The 21,470-nt window shown below is 43.1% G+C and overlaps 2 protein-coding genes across 3 annotated transcripts; one reads left to right on the top strand and one right to left on the bottom strand.

The window, feature by feature from the left end:
* The first annotated feature begins 1,661 nt into the window (after positions 1 to 1,661).
* E2F5 (E2F transcription factor 5) lies at positions 1,662 to 15,737 on the top strand. 2 transcript variants are annotated; one of them, XM_077188304.1, is made up of 9 exons: positions 1,662 to 1,773; positions 8,128 to 8,237; positions 8,884 to 9,047; positions 9,459 to 9,500; positions 11,257 to 11,321; positions 12,248 to 12,515; positions 13,250 to 13,450; positions 13,884 to 13,928; positions 15,010 to 15,737. In XM_077188304.1, the coding sequence occupies exons 1-9, from the start codon at positions 1,747 to 1,749 to the stop codon at positions 15,117 to 15,119; spliced, it is 1,032 nt and encodes a 343-aa protein (XP_077044419.1). In that variant the 5' UTR covers positions 1,662 to 1,746; the 3' UTR covers positions 15,120 to 15,737. The 2 variants fall into 2 exon arrangements, with proteins under 2 accessions (XP_077044419.1, XP_077044417.1); XM_077188302.1 differs by lacking the exon at positions 1,662 to 1,773 and adding an exon at positions 1,981 to 2,212.
* On the bottom strand, positions 15,695 to 21,363 carry RBIS (ribosomal biogenesis factor). Its single transcript, XM_054636441.2, has 3 exons — positions 20,905 to 21,363; positions 17,326 to 17,442; positions 15,695 to 15,862 (listed from the first exon to the last, which is right to left on the bottom strand). The coding sequence occupies exons 1-3, from the start codon at positions 21,346 to 21,348 to the stop codon at positions 15,794 to 15,796; spliced, it is 630 nt and encodes a 209-aa protein (XP_054492416.2). The 5' UTR covers positions 21,349 to 21,363; the 3' UTR covers positions 15,695 to 15,793.
* Between the last annotated feature and the right edge of the window lie 107 nt (positions 21,364 to 21,470).

Below are 21,470 nucleotides of genomic sequence, written 5' to 3'. Positions count from 1 at the left end.
AGTTAAAAGCAGAAGCCGTGGCAGCAAAAACAACATCCTGATGATCAGTTACTAGTCTTTAACAAAGCACAACATTGAAATCTGGGAACAAACTCTGTTTTAAAAATGGAAATAGCAATAGCAAAGCAAAATTTTAAAAAAGGCAGCCTGACAACAGAATGAGGTGCCTGCAAGAGCCTGGGAAAACGCCTGCCCACTCTGCTTTGCACAGGGGGAGGTGTGTAGGGCTGGGAATTGTCTAGAGATTGCACTGTCTTAGAAAAGGGTAAAATTCCAAATTTGTGGAGGGGACAGAAAGCAGACACCTGCTTCAGCTCTGACTCCCTGCATGGAGTTCCCACACCTGACCCATGAAAACACCAGGAGTGAGCCATCAGCAATAATGGGGTGCCTGCACTGTGGTATTCTCAGGGAAGGTAGGAGAGAGCTGTTAAGGACTGTTTGCTTGGAATCTGTGCCATTGGTTCATAATATGTAAAAATTAAGAAATATTGGTAATGGTTTGCAGGGTGTAAGAACAAACTCTAACTTACTCCATCCACAATATGTGAGGGAAATGCTCACCTGGGAAAGCTGTTCAATAACACTTTCATGGTTATCATTGGTGCAGAAATCGTGCACCACTTCAGAGTGCTTTTCTGGCATGTTGGTCAAGTGTTTCCTGGGGAACTTCTTTTTTTCTTTGCTTATTATTTGACCAAGCTATGCTGTGGGTGAAGTAATTGAATACCTGGAATGCACCAGGAAGTTAAAAGAACTTATTTTTGCCCTGATTCAATTTCTTAATATCTCCTCTGAGTTTTAACTCCAAAATAGCTGTTCTGAAACTTTCTGATTTCATCATAGGGAGTTGTTAACAGTTTTAAGATTAATTCTTTCTATTCCTTGCTCTTGGCTCAGGACTTTCATATTACAGTACTTGGGAACATGCATGTGTTAGTAGTGCTTGGAACATTTGTTTTTCTTGCAGATGACTCCATCTTTGGTATTGTTTCCCTTTTTATGTTTGCATGGCTTCCTTAAAACTTTTTAATAAGTGTTGAAATGATTTTTACCTTCAAAATGGTAAAATAATTAAGACATGGGGCAGGTGAAAGCTGCACCAAATTTACCTAATCACAAATGGGTAAATGAATAAATGAAAGACAACTTATAAAATATATAACAAAATAAAATATATAGTAAATAAATTTAATTAAATAAAAATATAACAAAATGTGAACACTGATCTTGTCAGATGCAAAGCATGCTCTCATGCATTAATCATGACAATTTAAAATCAATTCCATTACTAGACTTTGTTTTCATTTCCCGACTAGAGAATGATCTGTTTCAATCAATGAGAGTATGGAATCAAGAAATCCTTGTGTTACTTGAGACCAGGAGGATTGTGGTTCCAGGTGCAGAGTGTGTTACCATGCACATGTTGCTCTGAACATGGGACTGCCTGTGCAGGTGTAGCTCCTGCGTGCAGTGGCACACCCGGAGTACCGTGCCCCACTGCCGTGTGTGATGGGCAGCTGTGGGTCTGCTCCTTTCTGGGGGAAAGAGGTGTACCTGAATTAAGGCCAAGTAATATATAGGACACCAGTGGAAAGGGCTGGGTAAGGATCCAAAATTCCCTGTTCCCCTGGCCAGATCATCAGCATGTCTTGTGCCTGGTCTGGGAAGTGTGAGAACAGCGTCTGCAATTAATCTAAGTGCTTTTATATCAAATGCAAACGGTGAAATGAGCGACAAGGAGCTATGGAGGCGGGGACAGGCAGACTCGCGGTACGTATCTGGCCGACTCCAGGCCTGCTCTACCTGTCCGGGGTCCTGAGCGAGAGCCGGGAGCGGCCCGAGCCAGCCAAGGGCTGCCGTCCCTCTCTCGCAGGCCGTGGGGCCGCCCACCCCGCCACGGCCGGAGGGGGCCGGGCCCGTCCCCCGCCGCAGCCCCAGCCCCGCGGCCGGACCGCGCCGGTGTCCAGGCAACGGCGGCGGCGTCACTTCCTGCGGGCCGCCCCTCCCGCCGCCGCGCTGGGCCGGGGGCCGCGCTCCCGCTCGGGCCGTTGCGGCGGTCGCGACACGTGGCCCCGCCGGCGGCATGGCCGCGGCGGCCGAGGCGGCGGGCGGCGGCAGCAGCCGCCACGAGAAGAGCCTGGGGCTGCTGACCACCAAGTTCGTGTCGCTGCTTCAGGAGGCCAAGGACGGCGTGCTGGACCTCAAAGCGGTGCGAGGGCGGGGGGGCGGCCGGCGGCACCGCCGGGCCCGGCCGGGCACAGGGCCCGCCGCGCTGCAGCCGGGGCGGCGCAGCGCTGGGGCCGGGCAGGGCCGCCCGCTCCCTCCTTCCTTCCTCCCTTCCCTCTCTCCCTACCGCCCGCCCGGCGTGGTGGGGCCTCCCCCGGCCGCTGACGGGCTGCGGGTGCCCGGTGATGGCTGACAGCCGCCGCGGTCGGCTAAAACACGCATTCCGGCTCTTTATAAAGGGGTGTAAGGGGCACCGTGTGTTAAGTTTAACTTACTGAGAGTGGTCTTATTTACTATGCCCTGTTCTGCCTCTTCAGTCGAAAAAAACACAGGGAACTACCGGAGAGGGTCCAGCCCAGGGCTACAAAGGTGGTGCGGGGTCTGGAGCATCTCTTATGAGAAGAGACTGCGGGAGCTGGGCCCGTTTTGTCTGAAAAGAAAACATCAATGCATATATATATATATATGTGTGTGTATATATATATATATCCTATTGGTGCATGCCAAGAGGACGGCGCCAGATTCTTTCGTAGTCCCCAGTTACAGGATGAGGAGCAATGGCCATAAACTAAAGCACAGAAGTTTCACCTCAACATGAGGAAGAACTTTTCTGTGTTAAGGGTGGCAGAGCACTGGAACAAGCTGCCCAGGGAGGTCGTGGAGTCTCCCTCTCTGGAGACATTGAGAACCCAGCTGGATGAGTTCCTGTGCACCTGCTCCGGGAGACCCTGCCTTGGTGGGGGTTGGACTAAATGGTTTCCAGAGGTCCCTTCCTGCCCTAACAATTCTGTGATTTCTTTGACTGCCCTGTGTTGCTCCGTGCACTGACTCAATGCATGGGCTGCTGTTTAAACCTGTTTCTTGCCCACCTGCCTCCTTTAAGCAAGAGAAAACCATGTTGAAAAACAGACCATTGCCGCCTTATGCTTTCTATTATGTGTGAATGAAAGAAGCTGAATTGGCATAGGAGTGACAAATCATTGTCACCCAGCTCTGCAGCCAGCCTGCTGCCTCCAAGGCATGCCTTGGGCTGCAATGTCTGGAGCCTCTGCAGTGATGCCCTGGCACCAGCCCACCTTGGTGGGGCCCAGTGTTGCAGGAGGGATCCTTGCCACTGTGTCAGTTCCCTGGAGCTCGGGCCCTCTGGGCTGTCGGGTGTGCAGTGCATTGGAGCAAAGGTGTTAACCTAAGTGGTGAAGTGTTCAGCAAAGTGCAGCAAGAGGCTGGCTTGGTGCTCTGCCTGAAGTCCTTTCTGGAAAACTGACCTATTTTTTGATTACTCTTAATAGGCCCCAGGAGGTGAATGGTGTTCTCAGAGCTTTTTTTGTGCATCCCTGTTAAGAGCGGATGCACTTTGATGATGTTACTCTGGCCAATGAAACTTCAGGGTGAACAGGGAAGGATGCTGATAGGTTTATATTCTTCATTTAGTTATGCTGTGGTCTGGACAAGTTGATGAACCCCTTAATATTAGTTGTCTCTGTATCTAGCAAAAGAGAATGAAGATGTCTGGATCTTTGGGATTGTTGTATAGCTTCCTTTAGTGTCTGTCATGTCCTGAGAGATGTTCCAGGTCAATCTGAGAAGCAAAACTTCAGTTTGAAAGACATCAGGCCCAAAAGCTTGGTTTTAAATGCCAAAGAGGATTGACTTGAACAATAAAGTTGGTCTGTGTAGTGGGATGGAGCAATGCTTCTTGTTCTCTTTAGTGAGAAATGTACCTGCTCACAGGGAATGAAAGAGTTGATAGCCCCAGAAGAGTTAAGTGGGCATTGCAGCCAATCACAGCCATTTCTGCTCAAGACCTATTGGAGACTGGTTTCTGAATTAAATGTTACAATTTGTTGGAAGAAAATACTAACTGTGCATAAACTGTTGGTACTTTCATAAGCAGTGAGTCAGAACTTAAATTTCTGAAACTGGTTTTCTCCTAAATAATCCATATATCTAAGCAAAAATGAAGACCAGTTTGTGTGTTTGTGTTAAGCCAGTGTGCTCAGGAAACTGAAGAACAGGACAGCCTTGAAATGGAACAGAGCATTCCAAGAAATTATTTGTGCAGTGGACACCTTTAAGTGTCTCCCTGCTGGCTGGTATTGACTGTCTGATGTTGTGCTGCTGATTCGTATTTCTGTAGCAAAACCATCACTAGAAAGAAAATAAACTTTGAAAACAGGTAGATTTCCAGCTTTGTGATTTAGCAATTGAGAAGGAAAATCTGTTCTATGGGACATTTTCTAGTGATCTTTAATACCTCTATAATTATAGTTTAGCAGGGTGTAAGAGGAAGCTGTGAAAATGTTTTAGTGCTGGGCACTGGTAGCATCTGTGAAATTGTGGGAATGGAAGTGAGAATTTTCTTCACTTGAAATTTGAATTTTGTATTTACTTTAAAATCCAACAGCGGTTCTAAAATAATGACATACTTGTCATGGAATAGCCCTACATAAAGAAATCTAGTTATGGAATTAAGTGTAAAACGCTAAGGGGTGATATAGAAGGGAAAGAAAACTAAATTTCTATCTGCAGCAGCCCATGAATTGCAGGGAAGAGAGAAGAAGAGCAAGATGAGTGAATAAGGGATAAGCTACCTGAATGGATGCTGTTCATAGTGTACGATACTTGTGCCCTAATTTTTAAAGTGGGCTTCATTTCTAGCATACCATCCCTGCTCTATTGATGGTTAAATGGTGTTTCTGATCATCAGTGCAAAACATGAGATAAACTAAAATCTACTTGTTTTAGAAGTGTAGTGGTCAGGAGCAAATAACTGCCGTACACTTGCTGTACTCCACAGAAAAAGAAAGAGCCTGTCTATTAGATTTTACAGTCCCTTAGTCTTTATGTTGCAATGACATTCAGTACTTCTACATGCAATTTGGCAAGAGCACCATTCAATTTAAAACTTTCACCAAACTGTTGACAGCCCTCTTAGGGAGAAAATGTTGTCATGTGGTACAGGCAGAGTTCAGAAGATGCAGGACCTCTTTCCTTTGACAGACAGACACATGGAGAGAGCAAGCAGGCAGTGCTGGCCCTTGTGCTTTGTAAAGGCTCTCAGTAAGGACTCTGCCGTGGTGCTCTATCGAGTTCCTCCTCTCTCTAGGGCTAATCAAGCACATTTACAGCTGATGATTTCTGCTGCCTTTTGTCAGCTCCCAGGGAGCAAACAAGTTGGTGGGGGGGCTACAAGCTCTCAGTTTTCCTGGCCTTTCTTCGTTATTTCCGGGCATGTGTGCCTGCCTGCAGCTGAACCTGTGCTGTACAGTGAGTTTTCTGTATTCCAGGAGCTGCACGACTGGAATGTACGCAGAACCATAGCTCTGTGCTTAGATACTTTATTCCAGCTCTGAACCTGTCTATGCTCTCATGAATACTTGTTTTGAATACATACTTAATCAAAGTATAAGGAGATATTAGAGCAATAAGGATAGAGTTCAGCAGCTTAACATTAGAAGGATTTTATAAAAGAGCTCTGGATGTGGAAGCTATGTCCATCCATGTTAGCAGGGCCTTTGTTGCAGATGTCCCTTTCTTTACACAAGCTAAGAAGATATGAGTTTTAACAGTGTTTTTGACAGCAGATTTGTGTCAGGAAGCTCTTTTAATTATTTAAATTATTAGTGAATTGTTTATGTGGAGGACTGAACTTAATTTCTGATCCATGTACCTGGCAGAAGGTATCACACTGATAACTGCTAGAGTGTCAGAGAGGAACTTCTCAATTTCTTTTTAAAGTGAAATTTTTAAAAGATAATTAGATTCCAAGGTCTGTACCAGAAAGCTAGTGAATGTCAGGATTAAACTTCTCAGCTTGGGAACTGGCCCCAGCTTGTGTTGGAACTCCTGTTGTAAGTAGTTGAATTTCACAGAAGTGATTGAATTGTATGCAGGGTAGTCAAGTCAAATACCTATGTAGCTGTGCTGTTCATTTTCCTGTGAAATGAGGCCCTTTCCTGGGCATCTGGAGCTGGTAGTGGTGAATCTGCTGCTGGTGTTCATGGGAACTGTGGTTTGGGCATACAAAATGCAATAGCATTTAAAGTGGAACAATTACTTCAACTTGGAAACATTTGAAATTGGACACTCAGAAGAAGTGACCTTTTTTTTTCCCTAATATCTTAAGCTTTGGTTTCATAGCTCCAGATTTGTACATTGGTATCTTTTGTACAGTTTGAAAATACATTAAGATTAGTAAAGCATTTATGTTTTGTAGACAGGCCTTTGGGAAAATTTCAAGAGGTAATGAAATCTGTCTCCAGAGCAGTTTCTTTATTGTTCAAGCCATGGGTAGTATACTAAGTCCTAGGTAAATATGTGGAGCAGTGGGAAAAAAGCAGGAAGTTGAATAGCATCTGTGTGTGCTGTCCATTCCTTGCACTGAATAATGTAAACAGCCTCTAGAATAACTGAAGACCATGAGATGTATGGGGTGCTGATTCAGCTTTATGCAAACGGCATCAGCTCTGTCACTTGCTAGATTTTTAGGGTTCTCTTGCAGTCCTTGGAAGCAGTGTGTACATATGTGTATATATGCAGCAGAAATAGCAGATTAAGATAGCAGATGCATACCTACTGAAACAGTTGATCAGAGACCCTGCTTCCTGGAGGGAACTAAAGTGCAATATGTGTTTGCATGCATCTTGTTTTGTTAGTTAAGAAAATGTTTTAAAAGACTCATACAGAAGGCCATACAAAAGATAAATGCTGCTAATGGTGTCAGTGAACACAGTGTTTAGTGGGTACATCACTGTCAAGGAGAAAGAGCAGTTTATGTAATTCATGTCTATAGGAGTACTTTTTATAATCTCTGTTCTTTCTTTTTATCCTTTCAACTTTATTTCAGTAGCAAAAGGTAATTGTACTATTAAGCAAAGAAATTTGGTTTTCCTTCCAGGTTATGGCTGTCTCAAGCTGTACCTTTCATGTAGGCTGCTTACAAAAAGCGAACATTTAATAGATTGTTGGAACAAACTGAAATAAATCATCATGTTCCTGTAGTAGAAATTATTTGCATTTTTGCATTAGTTCAAATTCAGAACTCTTTGCCTACCCTTCTCTTTATTTTTCTTCTATTTGTTTAACATATACAATCCTATGTAGTCTTTGTATTTAACTATCCCAAGTAACTACAGCTGTGGAAGGCATGAGTAGCTCACTTGTTTATTTTATCTTAATTCTTTGCATCAGTTACACAAAAGGAGAGGAAGAGGTGAAGCATGAAGTGGTTGCCTCTGCCTGATGCTGCTTTGCTCAGAGGGGCGAGGTGTGGCAGCCCTCAGATGCACTGCACAGCTGGCTGTGTGTCTGCAGCAACATCCCTGGCAGCTGTCCCAGGGTGCTGGTGCTCAGTGGGGCATGGAGTGAGCCCTTGTGCCCTGCAAGGAGCATTTGTGCAGGGACAATGCTGGCCTGAAATACTGCAGCTCTCCTGCAGCCACCTTGTGAAATTACAGCCCTGTTTCGTATCCTAGCACCACTGAATCCAAACAAAGGCTCTAATACCTCGAGTGTCAGTGGAAGGAATGATAAACTTATTATATCCTTCAAGCTTCAGAGGCTTGTCCCACTGCAAGGTCTCACTGCCTGCCTTCCATACCTTTTCCTGTCCTCCAGAAAGAGCATGGCAGGCTCCTCCATGCAGCTGAATATGCCCCAGATACAGACCATGGTCTTTGCAACCCCTGTGAGCTCCTTTCTCTGTTAGGGGATAGCCTGTTGGCCTTCAGCCAGGGGACTGCTCCCTGTGCTTTGTAGCACTGCCTGCTAGAATTCATTGTTGGTATTGGGCTCTTGTAGAATGGAGCCTTCTCCTTTTGAAGTTACATTAGATGGCATTTTTCCAAGGGAGTGGCTTTCCCTCAGCATGCAAGTTGCTGATACTTGTTCTCTCTACAGGCTGCTGATACGCTTGCTGTGAGGCAGAAGAGAAGGATCTATGATATCACCAACGTTCTGGAGGGGATTGATCTCATTGAGAAGAAGTCAAAAAACAGCATTCAGTGGAAGTAAGTTATGTCAGTTCTGCAAATTTTCACATGCTTAAGGGCAAAAAAAATTGACTCTACTTCTTCTGACTAGATATGACACCATAAAATTAACACTGCTAATCAATGAGCAATGTGATGTTGTAGAAGTACAATAAACTTGCAAATTAACTGTATTTGTTTTCCCTTTAACTTGTGTATGTGATACATAAAATCAAGTTTAAAGCACACAGAAGAGAATCTTTAAGAAAACTTGTAGTGCTACTTTATAACTAGCACTTGTAGTTGAAAAATTCTCCCTGAATGAATTTGGGAGGGCTGTCAGGACACACTGTCTCCACCTACCTGCCCTACCACAGTCCATGCCTGTTTTCTCTTAGGTCCCTGAAGGTAAAAGCTCAAGATAAGGATTCTAGGGGAAGGAGCTAGAGCCTGCAAAACAATTCCAAAAGAAGCTAAGTTTTTGTAGAAGAAAATTTTAAATTTGATCTGAATTAAAGAATTTTCATTTTCCTGTCAAAACACTACTGGAAAGTTAAATGCTCATTTCCTTCATATTGAATATTAGTAGATTTTCCAAATGTTGAAAATAGTCTTAAGAAGTTATCATTCAATGTTTGCTTTAGATTTTTACTTGTGGTTTCATGAACCCTTATACCTGTTTAAGAGGAGTAGGTGCTGGCTGCAATACAAAAGAAGTCATAGACAGGCTGAGGTATCTGGAAGCTGAAATTGAAGATTTAGAGCTAAAAGAAAAAGAATTGGATCAGCAGAAATTGTGGCTTCAGCAAAGTATCAAGAACGTCATGGATGATTCTACAAACCACCAATATCCTTTTAAATAAATTGTGTGCATTTTGGATCTAGAATTAAAGCAACAGTTAAAGTGTAGGTAATGGATAAAGCATAATGTAACTCATTTAGCAAGGTAAGGCAAGTATTTTTTCAAGTTTTTCTTCAACAAAAGAAGATATAAATCTTCTTTACATGACTTTAACTTCCATGACTGATTGGTAACATGAAAACAATTTAGCATCTATCTATCTATCTATCTATCTATCTATCTATCTATCTATCTATCTATCTATCTATCTATCTTCTGAAAGTCAAAAATAATGCCTTGATTACACCTCTTACAATAATAATGCTTTAGTTTAGGCTCAGTTTGGACAAACTTCTGATGGGCAGCAAATACTAGTTTTATATTGTTTTAAGAAAAATGTTCCTTGACATAAATTACATTTTCATATGTCACCCATGAAGATATCTGCAACTGCTTCAATGGTAAGTTGCTGCTAGGCTGTATTTCTAAAGTGAGTGATTCCTTGAAAAATGACTTGCTAACTAACCTGCTTTTTTCCTGCAAGTATTTTGAATTAAGAAATACTCAATAGTGATCATTACTAGGTTGAGGTCTCATAATGTTCATGGCTACCAAGTTCTGGCATTTTCTAATTGTAGTCATAGATTGTATAGAATGGAAGCTCAGCTGGAGTCCTGGTTTTTGGTTTCTTTTTTGGTATTCATACTTTTCAGCAGCTTGCCATGGGCCATTAATGGAACCAGAGACAGGACTGGTTGTTGGTCCAACCCTCCAGAAGAACCAGGAAGATCTAAATTTTGCATCATTTCCTGGTAGCAGCTGTGGCCAGACAGAGCTTGTGATGCTGTATAAATAAGCCAGCAGAAGGTCAATGATGGGGCATTGCTACTAAATCTAAAGGATTCCTGTACAGGTGGTTGGAAGAAATTGCTGGGAAGTGCTGGCAGAGGTTACTTCCCTTGACATCATCTCCTGATCATGGGGCACCCAAGGGAAGATTGTTGTTCAGCCTCCAGCTAGGCTCAAAACTGTCTTTCTTTGCCACAAGGAAGACTTTTTTAAATAAAAACATAAGATTAGAAAACTACTGCAGAATTTAACAAAAATGGGCTGTTACTGAAAAGATGTTAGTCATTACAAAACATGGAGGCAGCTGGCATGATGCTGACATAGTACTTAACCTAAGTGTTTCTTAGGAAGCAGAGAAAGAAAAGTGTTACTCCAAATTAGTTATGAACAAAGAGGAAATCATGTGCAGGTAAGCAAGTAACCTGCAAGTAACCTGTGCCAGTGCTGTGCTTGTAAATGTGGTCCCCTGATTTTAACCAACACATTTTCATGTGCATAGTAAGCCACAGATGAGTGTGACAGACAGCTGTTGGATCCCAGTCATATGTGCTGTGGAAGTCATGAGCTTAGATATTTGGAAGTACTGGCACTGAAGATGAACATTAACACCTCTTCTTCCTTCTGTTAAATCTCTGTAGTACCACCAGTCATCAAAGTCATAAAGTGAGCTAGGCCAGAGAGCTGGTTTAGTTGAAGTCGTATGAGGAGTGGCTGAGGGAGCTGGGGTTGTTTAGCCTGCTGAAAAGGAGGTTCAAGGGAGACCTTATCACTGTCTACAAGTACCTGAAAGGAGGTCGTAGCCAGGTGGGGGTCAGTCTCTTCTAGGCAACCAGTGATGGGACAAGAGGACATGGCCTCAAGCTGCACCAGGGAGGTTCAGGTTGGACATCAGGAAAGATTTTTTCAAGAGGCTGATTAGGCATTGAATCAGGCTACCCAGGAAGGTGGTGGAGTCACTATCCATGGAGGTATTCAAGGAACAACTGGACATGACACTTAGTGCTGTGGTCTAGTTGACAAGTTGGTGATCAGTCAAAGGTTGGACTCAATGATCTTGGAGGTCTTTTCCAACCTAAATGATTCTTTGATTCTGTGAAAAAAGGAACTAGTTAAATATTTTCACCTTTTGTTATATATACGACTAGAAGACAAATGGGTAAAGAATATGGTTAATCTTGTACTGTTGTGAGAAAAGGTTTTTGCAATGATGATTTTAGTATTGGAATTCTGTGATTTATACTATGCAATGCTAAATAACGCAGTACTTTAAGTGACCTTAGAGATTTTCCAGATCTCATTTGAGTGGATACTATAGAAGACTTAAGAAAAATATACTTAACACTTTCTTTAAAATTGCTGTTTAACCAGGAGATACACTTCTAGCAATTCAAGCACCTTGTGGTACACAATTAGAAGTACCTAGACCTGAAATGGTATGTACTGGTTTCTCGTTTACTTAAGTGTTCTAGAGCAATAGTGACAAAGAAGAGTTGTTTCAGAGCAGAGGATTTATCTCTATCCATGTCCAAGAGGGAGGGGAGAAAGGATTAGGATTGTTTAGGTTGAGAAGAGGGAGGCCAGACAGAAAAAAGTGAGTTTTGTACACTTAGATAGACTAATGGTAACCCCACCTTCTTTGAAAACCAAAATACACAAGTGGGTTCTTCTTCTCTCTTGCTTTTAAAATGTTGCAGCTTTCAAAATAATGCATAGTTGCTATGAATTCTCTTGAGAACTCAGTGACTTTTATGTGTCAAGTTTCTCTGTTATATTGTTAAAATGGATCTCTTATGAAAAAACCTTTTCAATTTAGTTTTAATATAATTTAGATTTAGTCTCATGGTACTAGACTGGATAGAGAAACAGACTGCAATCTCACTTTAGCCAAAAGGATTAAATTGGCAAGATTGAAGTAGGAGGCCAAATTATTTACTTCTGTCCATCTTTTAACTTTTTTTTTTGTTGTTGTCACAGCGATTGATTTTAAGTAGTGTTTACATAGTTGGGAGAGAGCATGGTATGTAGCGTGATAGCCATTGTGCTTATAGAAGGCTGAAATTCACCTGAGAAGTTTCACAAGCTATTTTTAGTGAGGCTAAGCACAGTCTAATATCAGTAAAAGCATCCAAGGCTAGAGCCATGAAGCTGATCAGTGGTACTATCTTTGTCCATCTCTGCTGAATCAGTTCAGGCAATGGTAAGGTTCTCTGCAGGACCCAAGTTAGCAGCTTGGGTGATGTTGGATTTTGGTTTTTTTTCTTTTTGTTGAGGACTAAAACAGCTGATCTTAGTCTTCATCACTTTGTAGAGTTCCAAGTTCTCAAGGAATGCTGACTTTCATAATACACCATTTTTACAGGGACAGAATGGACAGAATAAATACCAGATCAATCTTAAAAGTAGTTCAGGACCTATCCATGTGCTGCTTATAAACAAAGAATCAAGCTCCTCCAAGCCCACAGTGTTTCCAGTTCCTCCACCTGATGACCTTGCACAGCCTCCATCTCAGCCTGCAGCTCCAGTGACTCCACTTAAACCAGCTGCAGCTCCTCCAAATCCCCCAGAACAATGTGACCCCAACCAAGGGCAGGAGTTACCGCCAACAGCAGCTGTGGACACATCATCAGGTGGATCCCGGGGTTTTCCTACCTCTGGTGGGTGGGGGAGGAGGGCAGCTGGAGGGAAAGAAGAAACTGTTAAGAAAAGTAGTAGACAAGATCAAGAATTTGCATAGGGTAGCAGCTGTCCATTAAAGACTACTCCAGGGCCTTAGTAACAGCTCTCAGGAGGTTACAGACACCTCTTCCTCTTCTGTCTGATGAAAGAGATGCTTCCCTCACATCTTACCATCTTACACTAAACAGGTTTTGGATGTAATCCTGTTAATTATTCTGAGGTGCTTCTCCAGAATGCATTATGGAGCAAAATTGCAAACCTCCTGATGGAGGAGGATATGATTTGAACGCGTACTTTTAATGAGATTGATAATGCAGGCACCAGTTCCAGCTATTGTACCACAAGGTTGCTTACCTTCTTCCACATAGCCACAGTAAGAGGCTGCCTGAATATCAGGTACTTTTTTCATAGTAATAGTAAATTAATAGGTAATAGGAAAAGATTTAAGAAAATGCTGTATTACAACTGCATTCCTGAGGGATCCTGATTACCTCCATTGACCTTTAATTGACCTTTAATTAATTGACAATTAGTTAAGTTGTGACTGTGACTGTGGAAGGGGAAGACTCCTCTCACCTGATCTCAGACATTGGCCATGTTCTCCCTCAAAAGACAAAGCTGGGGGCAGGTGCTGTGTGTTCTGTTTCACTGTAACAGACTTTAACACTCCTTCCTGTCTGTGTAGATGGCAGCGCCCAGCAGGACAGCGCAGCCCCTGCAGCCCCTTACTCCAGCCTTCCAGAACCAGAGCTCTATCCCAGCCTGTCTGGAGACAGTGCCCAAGCCTCAGCCAGCTCCAGTGACTACCAGAGCTTGCTGCCTCTGGATGTCAACTGCATTCTCAAGCCAAACTCATTTGACATTGCAAAGATGGAGGAGCCTGCAGGTAGGAAGCAGTAGTTCCTGTTTAAAGATTTCACTGGTTCCCTGAGCCCTTCTTTGTGACCAAATTACCAATGAGTTACACAGAGGAAAAAACAGGTCTCTGTTTATCTTCTGATGAAGCCACTGAGGACCATACTAATTTTGAACAATTGAGTTTCTTTGCCACCAGATAAGCATCATGGTACACCATGATATATATAGCTCTTGGGTTTTAAAGAGTTAAGTGGGAAAAATGTATTGAGGAGGAAAAACTGAGGGATACAAAGATAAGTATATTTTACATGTACATGGCATACTACCTCTGCAGCTCCTACACTGCACAAGCCATAGTATACTTGTCAATTCAGTGTTTTAATGCAAAGAATGTGTTGACTGCTATAAACACAGACTAAAAAAACCCACATACGTAAAGCATGTGCTCCTGTCTTTCACAGGAAATATCAGTGGAGATATTATTGATGAACTCATGTCTTCTGATGGTAAGTATTTAGTATCTTTTCTAATAATCACAAGTAGCAGCATGATTTATGTGTGAACAGCACTTAGAAGGCATCTATTAAATCTGATGCCAAGAGTCAGTATGAAACTACTTCTTTCCCATGTTGCCTCCTCTGTCACTCTTGTCTTTGCTCCCCTTTCTATTCCCTGCAACAGTTTTATTTAACAGACAAAATAGGAAAACCTTAATCCAAAAGCACTTACTTGCATGAATAACCCACCAGTACTTAATTTAGGGAAAAAGAAAGAACAAGCTGATGACTAGTGTGCTGCCTTAAAATATAAATCTGGTTTAATTCTATTCTGCCTAAAGCTTTGTGCAGGTGCTTTGAATAAGTATTTCAGAATATAGTTCTGGATGCAGACTGACATATGGCCATCTGTGGTACACTTAACAGAACAAGTGTCACCCATTTCTGTTCTTGCACATCTTTGGCCATATGAGTGCAGCACTGAACCACAGCTACTACAAAATTCATGTGCTCCTACCTCTCTGCCACTCTCACTGATGTGGCAGGCAAAGAGGTGAACTCAACTTGCTTTTGTTCCTTTTGCCCTGTATTCTGTAAGGCCTGTAATAAAATCTGCCCCTCAAGCAGACCACTTCAGGGCTCATCCAGAAAGAGATGTGCTTGTAAGATCCAAGGGGCAAGATGGGATTCTGTGAACGTGCCAGTATGTGGTTAACATGGAAAGAGGCTCTGCTTCTAGAGCAGGGATATAGATAAAGGAATATAAATATAAATTCTGGCTTTCTGGTTAATGTTTTCAAAAGCTCCTCAGGAACTCTGTTACTGCAGAAGAAATTAAACCCATATTCCACAGCTATCACTCCTCTTCAGCAAACTGACTTAAAATACTAAGCAAAAAATGGCAGATACATCACTTACTGCCTTAGTTTGAATGCAGTACAGGTTTTCATGGTATGTATCTCAGTGAGCTTGTCAGATTATCAAGACTATTTTAATTATTAAGACTAACCCTTATGACAAACATACTGAAATGTGATAGGGCTGATTTTCCAAGTGTTTTAATTTAAACTAAACTGTTCCTGCTTTACAGTTTTTCCTCTCTTACGACTCTCTCCTACTCCCGGAGATGACTACAACTTTAACCTGGATGATAATGAAGGAGTCTGTGATCTCTTTGATGTGCAGATACTAAATTATTAGATATTATGTCAACCAGACTACTTATCTACCTCTAACTGTAACAATCTAGACTTCTTCATAACCTAAGTATTTGAATAATGAATGTATAACTTAGTTCACTGACTCTGGGAGTATATTTCCTTTTGCTTCCTTTAACTACTTCACAAAACAAATTGAAGAACAAGAAAAAAGGGCTCTTAATCAAAAATTCTGGCACTTTTTCACCTGAGTGTGTTTCTGTCTAAGCCAATTGTTTGGAGCTTTCTTTAGTAAGAAAAGTGAAAATACTTACAACTTTTTGATCATTTTTTAAAAAATGATTAGTCTTCTTGCTCACAGTTAACAGCATTTTCTTTAAAGCTTTACTGCCAAGAAGCTTTCTATTTTTTAACTTTTCAAACAATTTTGAAGCTTTCACTGCCAAGTTGAAAAGTGAAGAGTATCAACTTGAGTTATGCTAAACTGTTTCAGTGAACCAATTTTGTGAAGTGCCTTCTGTTTTAGCACTTTAAGTTTCTCACACTGACTTCTGACATTCCACTTTCCTAGATGATAGGAAAGGTCTGTTTGTAGTTTGTATTGAAGTGTGCCAATACTTGTATATTAACAAGATTTTTTTAATAAAATTGTGCAAACAAAGCCATCAGTATTTGTGGTCTTTCATTTCTTGCAACCCCTTCATTGTCCATTTTGCATTACAACTGAGATAACAGGCTTGTGGCAGCATCCACGTTTGCTGGTTCCTCTTCCAGATTTGTGGAAACCTGGAAAAAAAAAGAGTTTCAGTTTAAAGCAGAAAACAATTTCTTTTTATTCTCCTTGGAAAAAAAACCAAACCAAACCAGACTAAATAAATATCCATTGGCCAGAAGATCAATTTGACTTTTATATATTTAGTTTCAGCTAATTTTGCAGTTATACTTCAATAATTTGGGGGGATTGCAGCATACACTGAAGTTGAGACATAAGCAGAAAATGCTTTGTGCTTTGGGAGCGTCGTACCAGTAACACACACGGCCCAACTGAGACAGGCTCAGCTTTTAGAACACAACTGCTCTCAACAATACTCTGCAACTTTGGAGAAAATACTGTTACAGCCTGAGTGGTGTAGAGCCCTACTAGCACAGGAGCAGTAGTACAGTCTGAATTCTTGGAGGAATAAATAACAAGCCAGCAGGGACAGGACCACTGGTTCCAACTGCCTTGAAATTCCAGCTTGGCTTCATCCTGTGCTGGCAGCACTGTCACTTATGTTTCATTTTTCCCTCAGCCTCTCCTTAAGGTATTTGACACTTGTTTAGTTGCTCCCAGCTGTACAGAAACTTGATCACCTCAGGCATACTGACAACTCATGTCCACTTCTCCAAACTCCAGCTTCCTCTAATAGCAGGATGAATTCATCTGCATCTCATCCTGAAGGACTGCTTTCTCTCACTGAAACTGTGCCTAGAGCATCAGTCAGCAGAAAGTTTACACGGAGGAATTTGTCAGGAATTAAACTTTTATGAATTAATTCTTGTGCAAGACTGCAAGTAGGCCTGCTTTAAAAAAAAAAAAAACTAGACAAAGGCAAGAGAAATACTGTCTTGAACCCCAAGTGCTGCAGGCAAAAGCTCTACTACAGAAATTGCTGCTTCAGGTGTTGGTCCTTCTGATGAGGCAATATAAGGCTTAGGAATCAGGAACAAAGAGAGGCAGAACTGTTTTTTCAAAACACTGTCAGGAGCTTCAGGTGGGGAACAGCCAGGTTCTTCATCTTTGTGTCTATTCATGTAGAGATACAAGTTTCAAATCTGGGGGATGAAGCTGGGACTAACTTAAAAAAATAAGAAATCAGCTAGAATGTAATTTAAAAATATGCTTTTGAAGTGTGCTTCAGCATGGCTGCCACCCTCTTCTCTCTTCTTTAGCAGTTATACAGAATTTGAACATGCTAATTAGGTTTCAGCATTGCCACACAAATGAAATTCATAAAACTGGGATTCTAGCTTTAAATCAACTGCATGAATTCACAGATTCACAGAATATTCTGAAGTGGAAGGGACCCACAAGGATCATCAAGTCCAACTCTTAAGCAAATGGCCATTAAAAGCACTCAGCACCTTGGTATTACCAGCACCAGACTCTGTCCAACTGAGCTATTGCCTGCAGCCTAAGAGACACATTATAATGCTTTAAACACAAACATTCTTTTCATTCTGCTCAGATTTTTACAAAGGGAAATTACCTTCTGAGTGTTCTGAGGTTCTGCTGTGGTACCTTTTGAAAGCTGCCGGATTTCTTTCTGAACTTCAGCAAATGCTTTATTTATTGTGCTAACTTTTTCAGCATTTTTAATGTTTATCTGGAAGAGAAAAAAATACATACATGAGTATTTTTAGCAAAAATTCCACTGATGTGAAACTGCCCCATTTTTGTGCAATTATTATGCAGCCAGTGTTACATGCTTTTCAGTATGTTTTACCTGTTACTTCATTAGGTCATCTAGCTATGTACTAATAAATTCAAAATTAAGAGTTAAACTTGCTCTACAGGAATGGGAGCCCATAGTGACCCAGGAAGAGAACACAGAGAAGACAAAAGTCAGGCTTCACAGGTGCTGCTACACCAGCCTCAGCTCCTCTTAGCTGGAATGAAGTCCCAGGAAGGGTTCCTTCCTACCTTGCTCTGGTGAACTGACCCTGGCTGAATGCCAGGTGCCCACCAAAGCGGCTCCATCGCTGCCTTCTCCAGCTGGACAGGGGACAGGAAATATAATGAAAGGCTCATGAGTAGACATAAGGGCAGAGAAAGACCACTCACCAGTTGCCATCATGGGCAGAACAGACTCAACTGAACTTGGGGAAAATGAATTTAATTAGTTGTCAAACAAATGCTGCAGAGGAATCTCAGTTCAGACACCTGGAGCACCACTTCTGCCTCCTTTTTCACTGACCTTGGTGTTTGCAGGGCTGTTTCTTTAAAAAATTCTCACTCCCCTGTTCTGACTGCTGCTGGTGGTATGCTTCTTAACTACATCAACCCAGAGGCACTGCCAGTACCTGATGGGCTCTGCCTTGGCCAGCAGCATATCCATCCTGAAGCCAGCTGGCATTGGCCCTTTCAGACATAAGGGAAGCTTCTGGCAGATTTTTAGAGAAGCCAAGCCTGTAGCCCCTCAAACCAAATACAATTTGTAAATTATTTTAGTATGTTGAATTTCTTCCAGTAGCTTACCTTTCATCATCACACCTTGCATCCTAACTGTTTGTACTGTAGGTCTGGCCAACAACGTCTAGCAGGTTTTGCCACAGTATTTAAAGAAACTCTGCAGCTGTAGCAGAGTAGAATGTCTATCTCTGGGCACCTCAGCCTCTCTTTTAGCCCAAGTCTGCCTTTATAAGTTATTTCATCAAAGGTTTTACTTTCAAAGAGGAAGTGCTAGAATATGGACATGTGTTGCACTCTGGGGACAACTGTCTGTGGTAGAGGAGCAGGGTGGATGCAAGAGGGCATAAACTCTCACCACTGCAGCAAAATAAGATTCAGCTGATCTGAGCCCTAGCACCTGCTGCTTCCAAAGTCTGGAACAGGATCACAGCCAGGTAATAACCTATTACATTGCAAACATTCCAGAAGCATGCTCATAGGTCTTCAGGCAACCCCAAATTTCAGCATACCTACTGCTGTTTCAATGGCCACCCCCATAGTTCATCTCTGAGCAATTTAAACAGGCAGAAGCAAACTGTGAATGGTTACACGCATTCATTTTACTTTCAAAGCCTCCATAATTCCAGAGCACCTATACAGTAACAATTCCCTTCTGACTGACCACAAAAACCAGTATTAAGAAAGCAGTGGGCAATGAGGCTGATAGAACAGGCCTGCTCAGATGAACACTTTCACTGGGACAGTGACTGAAGAAATACAGCCCCAGCTCTGATCAGAGTGGATGGACTGTTGGTAACATGATGTACAAAGACCATGTGTTCAGTCAGGGCTTGTCACCATCTTCCAGCTTCACAGGGCTTTTAGAAGGTTCCAGTCACTTTTAATAGTGATATCCTCAAGTAGTCAGGCAGGACTTTTCCACAGAAAGAGGCTCTATAGCTAGCATGGGTACCTACATCAAAAGTTGTCTGAACAGTTACAATGAGCTTATAGCTATTAATGAGTAAATTTATTTTAGCAACTTTTTTTTCTGAGCATCTTCTTATACTGCTTAACGATAAGTAAATCACATTAAACCCAAAGGCTTAATGCATTAAAGAACACAGCTTCAAACACAGAGAATAAAATTTTACTCCTAATAAGCTTTTCAAGACCACAAAACTCAGACATTTCATGAATATGATTTTAAACCTGTTTCTCCCTTTATTATACAGAACAGTCTAGACTAAGAGGAGATGTGACGCCAGCAACATGAAATTGTTTTTTCTAGAGTTTGTTCCTGTCTGTCCACCAGATTAATCTGTTAAGTGGAACTTGCAGGAGAAAATCAGAAATGGCCTTCTTTTTTTAAAGCCATTTACTTGTGTTTCTCCAGCAGACTGCAACTGCATCAAATGGAGAAAATAAGCCACTATTTGCTTTTATTATTTCTATTACCAGATGTTTTTCTAGAGGGACAGGTGAACTCTTCCAGAACACACACTGCAGGCTGGAGGCAGGGTTTGAGAAGATACCATATAATGACTCACTGCTCTCAACAGGAAAACACCCCCATCCCTCTTGCCCTGCACTGCTCCCTACTCCACGACCCACTCTCTCCCTCTTCTGGGCTGTGCTCTTCTACAGACACCAAAATAACAACATTATTTTTGCTTCTCTGTTCTTCTATTGCTTTATTATGTTAAACTGGCTAACAGAAGCATCTACAGAGCATCACAGCTATATAAGGGGCAAAAAAGGGGCAGAGGGGAATTAAGAGCAAAACATCCAGCAGTGCACACTCCTAGCTATGTTCACTGCATCTCACTGACAGTTTTACTTGATAGCTGAGGCAAATAAACAGCTACTGGATCAGAAAAGGGTCCATCCTTTCTGGTTCTTCCCCACCAAAATGCTTCTCTCTGCATTCATTCATTCATAATTACGTTTGTTCAACTCACCAACCCAGCACATAAAAATGCAAAATGTACTTTTAATGCCTTTCGCTGCTGATTTAGCAAGTTGAGTCACCTAGTGGGCGTAGAGTTCCTGAGCCAGCATCAAAAAGAGCTGTGGGAATGTAGCCCAGAGCCTGGCACAAGGATCCCTTCCTGGGACAAGGAACGTGATGGAAAGGAGCAGGACTTCTCCTTGTTAGTAGTACTAACTATGCCCAGCGGTTTGGATCAAGGCATTTTGTTAAACTCTACCCTGAATTACACCCTCAGCGACGCAGTGAATGCAGTCCAATGAACGCGAACTCGCTGAACTGCTGATGCGCCCTTTAGCATCGCATTCCCGACGACAAGGCGCGGTACTATCAGACACTTCCCAAACGACACCCCTCAAGCACAGCCCGATGCCTTCTGTGCCATATGCCTGCGGATTAGTCAAATGAACTTCTTGTGATCCTCTTTTTCCAGATGATATCCACATCCAAACCTAATTTTCAGGTGATAATCATGCAACTTTGCCGTTTTGTGCCCGGAGGCACACTGCCCCTAAACCAGCCCGATTTAATCACTTCCGAGCGCTTGCTGCGCCGCGCACCGAGGTCGAAGGGGAGGAATCCCCGCCAGGCCGAGGCCTCCTGCGGGCGCCGCAGGAGGGCAGGGGCCGCACCGTGGCGAGGCGCTGCCGCAGCCCGGCCAGCGCCTCCTCCCGCCGTGGCACTCACCTGCTTCAGCCCGGAGGTGACGGGCCGCGCCTTGCCCTTGGCCTTGGCCTTGAGGACGCCGCTGCGGGCGATGCGGAACACGCTGCCGGCCTTGGCGGCCCCGCCGCGATTCTTACCCATGGCGGCAGCGGCGGCGCGCGGGCGGGTGACGTCACACGGCGTTGTGACGCCAATGGCCCACAGAGCCGCGCGGGGCCGCCAGGGGGCGTGAGCCGCCTCGGGTGGGCGCTGTGGAGCCGCGCCGGGGAGCGGGAGTGCCGCAGTGGTGCTGTCCCTGTCCTTGTCCCTGTCCCTGTCCGGTCCCGGAGTCAGCCTCGGCCCCGGCCCTGCTTGCCTCTCCCGCGCCTTCGCAGCCAGCTTTTGCAGCACGGGAAGGCTGAGAGCTCCTTGGCGCGTGCCCGCAGGCCAAGCGCTGAGTCCAAAGCTCCGCGTTGCCACAAGCATCTGCCACGGGCAGCTCCCGGCACACGCGGCGCTTGTATAGATTCCCAGTGGGTTGTGGGACACCCTTCTGCCTTCACGGCCCCGCTTGGGAAAACGTGAAATCTTCCTGCGACCTATTCCAA

This window comes from Agelaius phoeniceus, chromosome 1 (assembly GCF_051311805.1).
Source record: "Agelaius phoeniceus isolate bAgePho1 chromosome 1, bAgePho1.hap1, whole genome shotgun sequence".
In the NCBI taxonomy this organism is placed as follows: domain Eukaryota; kingdom Metazoa; phylum Chordata; class Aves; order Passeriformes; family Icteridae; genus Agelaius; species Agelaius phoeniceus.
The sequence above is the reverse complement of the archived record's forward strand: the minus strand, read 5'-3'. Positions and strand labels throughout refer to the sequence as shown.